This window comes from Danio rerio, chromosome 19 (assembly GCF_049306965.1).
Source record: "Danio rerio strain Tuebingen ecotype United States chromosome 19, GRCz12tu, whole genome shotgun sequence".
Lineage (NCBI taxonomy): Eukaryota > Metazoa > Chordata > Actinopteri > Cypriniformes > Danionidae > Danio > Danio rerio.
The window spans coordinates 51,570,637-51,582,500 of NC_133194.1; the positions used below are offsets into that span (position 1 = coordinate 51,570,637).

At 52.0% G+C, this 11,864-nt stretch overlaps 2 protein-coding genes across 8 annotated transcripts in view; one reads left to right on the forward strand and one right to left on the reverse strand.

The window, feature by feature from the left end:
* The first annotated feature begins 208 nt into the window (after nt 1–208).
* On the forward strand, nt 209–8,177 carry btr30 (bloodthirsty-related gene family, member 30). 2 transcript variants are annotated; one of them, XM_073930626.1, is made up of 11 exons: nt 209–302; nt 809–1,197; nt 2,341–2,939; nt 3,366–3,461; nt 3,576–3,809; nt 4,077–4,245; nt 4,354–4,425; nt 4,508–4,528; nt 4,728–4,754; nt 4,835–5,010; nt 7,404–8,177. In XM_073930626.1, the coding sequence occupies exons 2-11, from the start codon at nt 1,182–1,184 to the stop codon at nt 7,749–7,751; spliced, it is 1,758 nt and encodes a 585-aa protein (XP_073786727.1). In that variant the 5' UTR covers nt 209–302; nt 809–1,181; the 3' UTR covers nt 7,752–8,177.
* Nucleotides 8,178–8,624: 447 nt separating this feature from the next.
* zgc:158376 overlaps nt 8,625–11,864 on the reverse strand; it is a 14,432-nt gene continuing 11,192 nt past the window's right edge. For 2 of the 6 annotated variants that reach the window (XM_073930432.1, XM_073930431.1), the window contains exons 11-12: nt 9,822–10,027; nt 8,625–8,918 (exon numbers count right to left, since the gene is read on the reverse strand). In XM_073930432.1, the coding sequence (XP_073786533.1) occupies nt 9,858–10,027 (170 nt within the window). In that variant the 3' untranslated portion in view covers nt 8,625–8,918; nt 9,822–9,857. Of the gene's footprint in view, nt 10,028–11,864 lie in introns of all 6 variants that reach the window. The other 4 variants (XM_073930434.1, XM_073930433.1, XM_073930429.1 and 1 more) reach the window with 2 other exon arrangements.

An 11,864-nucleotide genomic window follows, 5' to 3' on the forward strand; every position in this document is an offset into this window, starting at 1 on the left:
GCAGTTTGGGGGAGGATCTGATGTGTGTGTGTGTGTGTGTGTGTGTGTGTGTGTTTCTGACATACACACTCTCTGACACACTGATCAAGTTTCTGTCGACACACACCAGCTCAGCCTGTCAGACGACCAAACCCTCCCTCCCTCTCTCTCTCTCTCTCTCTCTGCGTGCATGTGTGTGTGTGTGTGTGTGTAAGGCTCTCACGCTCTCACACACACATGAGACAGCATGAACACACACACTGACAGAAGAGCAGGCTTCATTTAATCTCTGGACAGCACGCGCACACACACACACAGCACAGGTAAGTCAGTTTATGAGATGTTTATGTGGACGTGTTTGTGTGTGTGTGTGTGTGTGTGTGTGTGTGTCCTCATTGTGTTTTGAGCTCTGATTATACACTTCACCATCACTAAAGGAACAGAGCAGTGTGCTGATGTTACTGATGATGGTGATGATGATGATGATGATGATGATGATGATGATGATGATGGTGATGGTGTGTTGATGGCGTCTCCGCTGTCGGATGTTCTGATCCAGTGTTCAGTGTGTATGTGGGCTGTCAGCAGTGTGTGTTCTGTGTCTCCACATGTGGATGGCCGGACTCTGCTATTGGGGGTGGCATTGACTGATACTTCATGTAGTAACTGGTAGATTATTGGAGATGTTGTGTTGTTCAGAAGTCTAGCTTGTACCTGAAAGTTTGTTGTAAGTGGGAATTAAATGACCCGGTTCTGTCCAGCATGAACAGTTGTCCTGGTGTCAGTAAGTGTTCAGTGTGAATAACTTGATGATCTCCTGTATTTTCAGTCCTTCATCACTCCTCTGCCTGTAGTTCTGACAGACGCAGCTCTCCTCAGTCCTCTGTGTTCTGGAATCTTCAGCGCAGTTATTTCAGTCGGGTTTGGAGGATGTTGGACAGGAATATCAGGCCTCGTCTCCTCCTCCATCAGTGTGGTGTTGATTTGGGAGTGGGATTGTGAGGAAATGGACAGTGTTAAAGCGGCACAGCGGTGGAGATATTCAGCGTTGGCGTAATGTTAGCTCATTCTGTCCTGGCTTTATTCTGGATCTGTCATTACATGAGGAGCTGCTGATCCACCTGAAGAGCTGAAGACCAACACGAGCCTCATAATCCTCACTGACACACGATCAGAGCTCTCTGCTGCGCCGGCTCACACTGATGATGATGAGCACAGGTCAGAGCGAGATCTCTGTGTCTTGTTCATGTCTGTAGTTTTGGCTTTTCCTTCATGTCTTGTGTTTTTCTTCTCGCTGGTGTCGCTAGATGTTCAGTGAATACGCCTCATGTATATTCAGGTCACACAGTATCAGCACACGTGCATGCTTCATGTGTTCCCTGTCACTAATGTTCATCATAAAAATAAAGCAGAACGACACACACACACACACACACACACACACACACACACACACACACACACACACACACACACACACACACACACACACACACACACACACACTGCTGGACGTGGACATCCTCATACGCAGATGAAGCCGTGTGACGGAGCGCTCATTGCACAACCTCAGAGGAGAAGCTGGAGCGGCTAAACCGGACTCTCAGCATTTTTCCCGGGTGTTTGTGCGCGTGGCCTTTACTCTGAGATACTCAACATCTCAATCATCATCATCATGTTTCTGTGAGCGGCACGCCCTGCTGAGAGACCGGATCACAGCGCAGCGCACCGGCGGAGGGATACAGCACATCTAGACCCAGAGTAAACCATCAGCAGCTGCGGTGGAGGACTGAGGGTTATTCAGCATTAACCACCGGCTGCATATGCTTCATGCTGATTATTACACGCCTGCTGGAGACACACACACACACACACACACTGACGTGAGTTCAGATACTCCACCAGCTCTTCATTAACAGACACACACGCTGCTGCTCCTGCAGCTGACGCCAGGTCTGAGCCCAGCGGCATCAGACAGAACCAACACTGCAGCAGGTCCTGAACCCGCAGATCAGTTCAGCTGAGCCGGTCTGGTGCTGGACCTCTGCGTTACACTGAACTGCAGCACTCAGCACCTGAAGCGGACCAAACCTTCACCACAGCTGTCCTTAAACTACCCAACAGCATCTGTTCTGATCATAGGACAATTCTGAAAACCTTTCGGATCCGCTTCAGATGTTGAGTTCTGCAGACGGGGCCGACCCGCAGTGACTGATGCAGTAGTGGTTCCTCTGCTGGAGCTGAGCTGTGCTGAGCGCTCCTCCGTCTGCTGTACTGTCTGTAGTGTGTGTGTGTGTGTGTGTGTGTGTGTGTGTGTGTGTGTGTGTGTGCTGACCCGTCTCTCTGCTGTTTGTCCCGCAGTGATGGACGCGGAGCTGTTCTCGGAGCAGGAGCTGACCTGCTCCATCTGTCTGGACCTGTTCAGCGAGCCCGTCTCCACGCCCTGCGGACACAACTTCTGCCAGGGCTGCATCGGGGGCTACTGGGCCTCCAGCGCCGTCTGCTCCTGCCCGCTGTGCAAGCGGGAGTTCGAGGAGCGGCCGGAGCTCAGCATCAACCGAGTGTTTGCCCAGATCGCACTCAAATACCAGCAGATGCGCTACGGGGAGGCTGCGCAGGCCCGGCAGGAGAACCCGAGCGCAGAAGCGGAACCAAAGCTGGAGCCGGTGTTCTGTGACGTCTGCAGCGGCGTGAAGAAGCCTGCGCTGCGCTCCTGCCTCACCTGCACCGCCTCCTACTGCGACACACACCTGCAGCCGCACCTGCACACCCCCTTCTACAGCACACACCGCCTGCTGCCGCCGCACGACGCCCTGCGGGGACGCACCTGCCGCGAGCACGGCCGCCTGCTGGAGGTGTTCTGCCGGACCGACCAGCGCTGCATCTGCGCCATCTGTGTTCTGGAGGAGCACCGCACACACACCACTGTCTCTGTGCAGACCGAGCGCGCTCTCAAACAGGTACACACAACACACACACGCACACAACAGAACACACACACACACAACACACGCACACACAACACACACACACACACACACACACAGACAACAGAACACACACACACACACACACACACACACAACACACGCACACACAACACACACACACACACACACAACAGAACACGCACACACACACACACACAACACACGCACACACAACACACACACACAACAGAACACGCACACAGACACACACACACACACACACACAACACACACACACACACAACAGAACACACACACACACACACACACACACACACAAACAACACACACAAACACACACACACAACACACACAACACACACACACACCACGCACAACAGAACACGCAGAACACACCACACACCGCTCCTCTGACTGGGTTATGGTCTGCCGCAGAGGCTGCTGGGTAAGATGGAGTTGGAGCTGCAGGTGTGTGTGGACAGGAGATCTGCTCAGCTGGCGGAACTGAAGACTAAACTCCTCACTGTACAGGTAAACCTGCTTATTAGCGCTTATAAACAGCAGAGACTCTCAAACCCCAGTGTGTGTACAGTACATGCGGATGACCCCATGTGTGTGTGTGTGTGTGTGTGTGTGTGTGTGTAGAGATACAGCCAGGCGGAGCAGGCCGAGGTGGAGCAGCTGCTGTCAGACATGAGCTCCTCCATCCAGCGAATCCGCTCCGAGCTGGTGGGCGGCATCCAGGACAAGAGAGAGGCTGTGATTGGCCGAGGCCAGCGAATGGTGTCGCAGCAGGAGTCCAAGCTGGCGCAGCTGCAGGAGCACAGGGCTCGACTGGAGGCTCAGGCCATCTCAGACGACCACATCGGCTTCCTTCAGGTGACACGCCGCCCCATTCACCACTAGCTCCATCCGGCTCACCTGTCACAGCTACCCGTGCTCAGAGCCTGCGCTACGCGTCGTGACGTGTTGTCTAATTCTTCGAGAGGTGCACGTCAGCGCTGGCATCAGCCGTAGCGAGGGCTATGTGACCACACACACACACACACACACACACACACACACACGCGCACGTGCGCTTGATGCAGAAGTATACATCACCGCCCGCTCTCATCTTTACTCTCGCTGCTCTCCATCTGCACACAGAGCTTCCAGGCAGCCAGCGGCCCCATGCAGGATGAGGCGGGGCAGGAGGCGGAGCAGGAGGCGGAGCTCACACTGCGCTTCTCTCTGGGGGACGTGAAGGCGGCGCTGGGGGAGATCCGGGACCGGCTGGAGGACATCCGCAGTGGAGAAGTGCAGTACAGACACTCCGGTCCGTGTGTGTGAGAGGGTCACTCATCTGTGTGTGTGTGTGTGTGTGTAGAAGAGCCACTCATCCATGTGTGTGTGTGTGTGTGTGTGTGTGTGTTTTCTCTAACAGTGTCGACATTAGCAGAGAGTGAGAGCATGATGAGTGTAAGATCCATGAGGAGGAAGGACTGGTCACTTAAAGGTACACACACACACACACACACACACACACACACCTGCAGCACCTGTAGGAGTATTAATGCTTTCTCTCTTGTTGCCCACAGATCTGCGCAGGATAAAGACAGGTCAGTGTGTGTGTGTGTGTGTGTGTGTGTGTGTGTGTGTGTGTGTGTGTGTGTTGTTAATGGTCAGTGTCCGTCTGTATTTGTTCTCATTAATGATCTGAATAATAATCAGCGTCAGTGTTGATGAGCTCGGGGTGTCAGGGTCAGCGCTCCTCTGTGATTGGCCGGTTCTGACTGATCTGTTATATCTCTCTTTCAGGACACAAGAAGGTCAAAGGTTATCTGGGTGAGTATCCTTACTGATATCGCATGGATGGTAGTAAAGCGTCTGCTGAGGTGTGTGTGTGTGTGTGTGTGTGTGTGTAGAGGACGTGAGCCTGAACCCGGTCACTGCGTACCCGTTCCTCATCCTGTCAGAGGACCGGAAGCAGCTGAAGCGTGGAGAGAAGCTGCAGTTCTACAGGAACAACACACAGCGCTACGACGTCTGGTCCTGCGTCCTGGCCAAGGAGAGCTTCCAGACCGGCCGACACTACTGGGAGGTACAGCAGGGGGCAGTGTGGGGCAGTGATGGTCAGATGTGGGTCAGTGATGGTCATATGTGGGTCAGTGATGGTCAGGTGTGGGTCAGTGATGGTCAGGTGTGGGTCAGTAATGGGTCAGGTGTGGGTCAGTGATGGGTCAGGTGTGGGTCAGTGATGGTCAGGTGTGGGTCAGTAATGGGTCAGGTGTGGGTCAAAGATGGTCAGGTGTGGGTCAGTGATGGTCAGGTGTGGGTCAGTAATGGGTCAGGTGTGGGTCAAAGATGGTCAGGTGTGGGTCAGTGATGGGTCAGGTGTGGGTCAGTGATGGTCAGGTGTGGGTCAGTAATGGGTCAGGTGTGGGTCAGAGATGGTCAGGTGAGGGTCAGAGATGGTCAGGTGTGGGTCAGTAATGGGTCAGGTGTGGGTCAGTAATGGGTCAGGTGTGGGTCAGAGATGGTCAGGTGTGGGTCAGTGATGGGTCAGGTGTGGGTCAGTGATGGTCAGGTGTGGGTCAGTGATGGTCAGGTGTGGGTCAGAGATGGTCAGGTGTGGGTCAGTAATGGGTCAGGTGTGGGTCAGTGATGGGTCAGGTGTGGGTCAGTGATGGTCAGATGTGGGTCAGTGATGGTCAGATGTGGGTCAGTGATGTTCAGATGTGGGTCAGAGATGGTCAGGTGTGGGTCAGTAATGGGTCAGGTGTGGGTCAGTGATGGGTCAGGTGTGGGTCAGTGATGGTCAGATGTGGGTCAGTGATGGTCAGATGTGGGTCAGTGATGGTCAGATGTGGGTCAGAGATGGTCAGGTGTGGGTCAGTAATGGGTCAGGTGTGGGTCAGTGATGGGTCAGGTGTGGGTCAGTGATGGTCAGGTGTGGGTCAGTGATGGTCAGATGTGGGTCAGTGATGGTCAGATGTGGGTCAGTGATGGTCAGGTGTGGGTCAGTGATGGTCAGATGTGGGTCAGTGATGGTCAGATGTGGGTCAGTGATGGTCAGGTGTGGGTCAGTGATGGTCAGGTGTGGGTCAGTGATGGGTCAGGTGTGGGTCAGTGATGGGTCAGGTGTGGGTCAGTGATGTTCAGGTTTTGGGTCAAGGATGGTCAGGTTTTGGGTCAGTGATGGTCAGGTGTGGGTCAGTAATGGGTCAGGTGTGGGTCAAAGATGGTCAGGTGTGGGTCAGTGATGGTCAGGTGTGGGTCAGTAATGGGTCAGGTGTGGGTCAAAGATAGTCAGGTGTGGGTCAGTGATGGGTCAGGTGTGGGTCAGTGATGGTCAGGTGTGGGTCAGTGATGGTCAGGTGTGGGTCAGTAATGGGTCAGGTGTGGGTCAGAGATGGTCAGGTGAGGGTCAGAGATGGTCAGGTGTGGGTCAGTAATGGGTCAGGTGTGGGTCAGAGATGGTCAGGTGTGGGTCAGTGATGGGTCAGGTGTGGGTCAGTGATGGTCAGGTGTGGGTCAGTGATGGTCAGGTGTGGGTCAGAGATGGTCAGGTGTGGGTCAGTAATGGGTCAGGTGTGGGTCAGTGATGGGTCAGGTGTGGGTCAGTGATGGTCAGATGTGGGTCAGTGATGGTCAGGTGTGGGTCAGTGATGTTCAGATGTGGGTCAGAGATGGTCAGGTGTGGGTCAGTAATGGGTCAGGTGTGGGTCAGTGATGGGTCAGGTGTGGGTCAGTGATGGTCAGATGTGGGTCAGTGATGGTCAGATGTGGGTCAGTGATGGTCAGATGTGGGTCAGAGATGGTCAGGTGTGGGTCAGTAATGGGTCAGGTGATGGGTCAGGTGTGGGTCAGTGATGGTCAGGTGTGGGTCAGTGATGATCAGATGTGGGTCAGTGATGGTCAGATGTGGGTCAGTGATGGTCAGGTGTGGGTCAGTGATGGTCAGATGTGGGTCAGTGATGGTCAGATGTGGGTCAGTGATGGTCAGGTGTGGGTCAGTGATGGTCAGATGTGGGTCAGTGATGGTCAGATGTGGGTCAGTGATGGTCAGGTGTGGGTCAGTGATGGTCAGGTGTGGGTCAGTGATGGGTCAGGTGTGGGTCAGTGATGGGTCAGGTGTGGGTCAGTGATGTTCAGGTTTTGGGTCAAGGATGGTCAGGTTTTGGGTCAGTGATGGTCAGGTGTGGGTCAGTGATGGTCAGGTGTGGGTCAGTGATGGTCAGGTGTGGGTCAGTGATGTTCAGGTTTGGGTCAAGGATGGTCAGGTGTGGGTCAGTGATGGTCAGGTGTGGGTCAGTGATGGTCAGGTGTGGGTCAGTGATGGTCAGGTGTGGGTCAGTGATGGTCAGGTGTGGGTCAGTGATGGGTCAGGTGTGGGTCAGTGATGGTCAGGTGTGGGTCAGTGATGTTCAGGTTTGGGTCAAGGATGGTCAGGTTTTGGGTCAGTGATGGTCAGTGTGTGTCTCTGTCCTCCAGGTCAGTGTCGGGGAGAATCGGGACTGGAAGCTGGGCGTGGTCTGCGAGTCGGCGCAGAGGAAGGGTCTGTTTGACATGACGCCGGCTGCTGGCTACTATGCCCTCTGGTGGAGCGGGAACCACCTGCGCGCGCTCACCGCCCCATCTCTGTCCAAGGTGAAGGTGGCAGGTCACCTGCGGCGGGTCGGGGTGTACCTGGACTGTGAGGAGGGCCAGGTGATCTTCTACAATGCCAAGAGCGGCGCAGAGCTGTACTGCTTCAGCGGGCCGCTGTCCGAGAAGATGCTGCCGCTGTTCGGCACCGCGGATAAAGAGGTGCCAATGGTGCTGTGCAGCGCTGCGGACTGACCCCTGCTGGACACACACAGCACTGCAGTGCAGGACTATAACAGAAAGAGGAACTCACTCTGGAGCCCGCACTGACACTGAACACACACACAAACACATTCACACACACTCTTACTCACCGGTTACTGAAATGTCCACAATAGATGTGTGAAAGACGTCTCAGCAGCAGATCCTCCATGAGCAGCAGCATTATGAGCAGGACTGGAGGACGGGTCTCACTTTCACACTGCAGAGCTTGAAGAGGCGGAGGAGGAAGAGTCACGGCACCTCCAGACCTGCAGTGTGGAGGCACCGATGAGGAGCCGCAGAGCTGAGCTGTTCACCACACCAACACTCCTTTACTCATGTTCATTTGCACATCTCTCTGACAGTCTGACTAACCCAAATGCAGAATAAAATCATCAGTCATGAGTGTTTTGTTTCCAATATCTCCATGGTGTGACGTTTCAATCCGAACTATACATCTCTACACACACACACACACATCAGTGTTGACTGATGCATTAATGACGCACCTCAGCATTACTGCAGCTGATCCGGTGTTCAGGGCAGCAGATGGTGAAGCGCAGCTCACACACTCCAGCAGAGGACACTCCACATCAAAATGAAGCAGTGAAACAGGAAGCGGAAACACCTGAACACTACAGGAACAGAGGACACCACTGCAGGACTCACACCGGCACACGGCCCTCAGCAGTAACCCGCACTGCAGAGCCGAGCCGAGCCAAGCCGGCCTCATGATGCAGACATAAACCAGCACAGAGGAACTGCATCAGTCACTAACAGGAGATCAGTTTGTGTGTGTGTGTGTGTGTGTGTGTGTGTGTGTGTGTGTGTGTGTGTGTGTACACGGAGCAAATAAGAGTCGAGCAGTTAAAAAGGAACTCATTGTCTTTATTTGATTAGACATTTACAGTAGTCACTCTTATAGTAGCTGCCTTGTTTTCTTTTGCGCACTGCTTCACAGATTCTGTCGCTCGGGTCAATGCAGAGGAGGGAATATAGAGATATACATGTGTGTGTGTGTGTGTGTGTGTGTATTTGAACGCCCAGAACAGGAGATTTTGGCAAGATATTAGAGGATGATGAGAGCGGCCCCGAGCGTGAGGGTGACCGATTGGTTCATACATGGCGATGGAGGAGGAGCTGAGGTGAACCTCATCTGCACTGTGTGTGTGTGTGTGTGTGTGTGTGTGTGTGTGTGCAGGAGCGCTCCGGCTGACGCTCCACACCTCAGTGTTGATATGTGACTAACCCACTGCGGGTCCCCAGATGTGCACAAACACCTTTAAATGCGAACGGCACTGAACATGAGATATAAAAACAACAACAACAACAACAACAACAACAACAACTGAAACCCCTGTGGAGGAGACTGGTCAGACCCGCGTGTGCTGGAGCAATACTGGAGGAGTGCAAGACCACTGAGAGCGCATTCTGGAGGAGCAGAGACACACACACACACACACACACACACATATTTATATATATATATAGGTATCTGCGTGTGTGTGTGTGTGTTTAGAGCAGCTTTAATGATCACCAGTGTGTGAATCTCCAGTATACTGAGTGACAGAATATCAGATTCAGCATCACTGAAGGACAGCAGGAATGAAGAGGGACGGACAGAGCGGCTGTGTGTGTGTGTGTGTGGCACGAACACAGAGAAGAGAAGAAACACTGATCGCAGCGACAGACTCATACATTAACACTGATCTCTCTCTCTCACACACACTCTCTCTCTCACACACACACACACACACACACACACACACACACACACACAGGGGACCTCGTCCCAGGGTCCCAGTGGATGTCCTCCTGAACTGGTCCCACAGTGCCGCTGGTTCTGGTCCGTGTTATTGAGCGGTCCTGCAGGGATCAGAGATGGCTCTGTCTGGTCCAGAACAGGCCGGTTCTGAATCTGCAACACAAGTGCGGTTCTGCAGAGCGTCTCTGCTCAGATTTACAGCACACGACACACATCTGTACACATCTGTACTGTACGCGATACCTATAACGAGACGCTGCTCCGTCCACGACTGCTGGATCCAGAAACAGATTGAAAACAGCAGTGTGTGTGTGTGTGTGTGTGGGGGGGGGGGTTTACAGGGGGGTGTGAGTCTGTAGTGTGTTCAGCTGTTCTGGAGCCGCAGGGAAGCTGTGCAGCTGGCTGGCGTCCGGTGCGAGGAGGAGGCAGGAGCGCAGGTCCAGCGTCTGCAGAGAGGCACAGCGGCGCAGCAGCGGCACACACTGATCCGTCACCTTCGCACAGCCTGCACACACACACACACACACACACACACACATACACACACACACACACGGCTCAGATCACACTTTTCAGTTTCAGTTTTCAAACGCCCTACAGTAGGAGTGTGTGCTCCTCACCCCGAGTGTGTCGCTTCTACTCAAACATCTGACAGTGTTTCTGGACAAGCAGCAGACTATAGAGCTGATTCACACACACACACACACACACACACACACACACGCACGCACGCACACGCGCTGATAATCTGCCAAAACAATCTGAAATGTGTTCATCTGAGTTTTTGACAACTGTAATTCATTAATCAGATGTTTTATGCTGTTAAATGTCCTGCATTTGGGTTTCATCTCTTGAATACGGATGAGCTGAAGCTGAATATTTACAGTGGCGTTCTCAGACTGCAGATCTTGAAGAAGTTCAGTCTCCTCATTCACAAGCAGAAGGTCAGATCCAGCAGACAGCAGGTCAGGGGTCATCAACAGGGGAGAGCAGACGATCAGCGACAAGTCAAACTGAGCATTTTGGCCAATCACAGAGCTGCGTGACTCTACTGGTGTGTGTGTGTGTGTGTGTGTGAGAGAGGCTCTGTAGGACACAACTCTCCAGCAGACTGACTATCAGGGCTCAGCTATTGTCAGTGGTTTGTGTAATAAATCCACACATCTCATTGGTTAATCAATTTTATTTAGGGTTTTTGGTTGTTTGAGGGGTTAAGCGCTGACTCTGAGCTGTACTGCAACCCTCTGCTGGGTTATTTCAGCACACACAGGCCTCTTACACTACCAAAATCACATTTTGTTAGACTTTTCCAGCTCCTCTCAGGGCCATTTTCAGACTGTTCCAGCGTTATCGAGCGGTGGTGAAGGACATTTCTGCATGCACACTTCATCATCACATTATAGCAGACGCGGTTTATTACAATATTCTATAGCACAGCTGAACAGGACAGTATTTCAGGGAAAAGTTTAATGATCTGTTTGCCCAAAGCCCATCATCAGCACTGAAATGTCTCTCTTAAGTATCCTCTATTCACATCTAAGATGTCTTATTTAACCTCACGTTTATTTAAATGATCTGATCTTCAATATTTTTAAGAATATGAACCCAGAATGTCCAGTGGGTGGCGCTCTGTCACTGCATTGTTCATTCATATTCGATTGAATCATTTCTAAATGAATAAAGTGACTCATTATGAATGATTCGCTCAGAGATTTCTTGTAAACCTCATTTGTTAACTGCTTAAAACTTTAATTTAAATAGTAAGAACATAAGAGGAGTAAGTCTGTACTGCGGTGAATAGAGGACAGGGAAAGCCTCCTGAAGAGTTTTCAGCATCGTGTTTGTTTTATGTGAGCTGAAACCGAAAGCAGCCTTCCCTATACCTAAAGCTGAAATACATGAGTTTAACTCTGCATTAGGCTATATGTAGATAAAAAAACATTTATTTTTCATATTTCCAGACCCCTTAAAGCCCCACCCTCATATCTCACAGCCTGTAAATCGTCCAGCACCATGAATCAGGCAGAGGCGAGTGCTGCTTCATTCGACTGTTCGCTGATCGTCTGCTCTCCCCTGTGGATGACCTGCTGTCTGCTGAATCGGAGTTTGGGCTTGTGAATGTGACGATACTGAATTTGATGTTCTGAATTTCTTCATCTTGAACACTTAAAACTGTATTTCCACAAACCCAATATCTGCACGAGTTCATAAGTTTGAGAATGCATCTATAAAATATTCAGCCTTGATCACTTCAGCGCTCTGACATGGCAGATGCTCCACATTCAAGTGATGAAACTCACATTTAAATTAATCAATTCAAGTTCAAAACTATTTTAACAGCA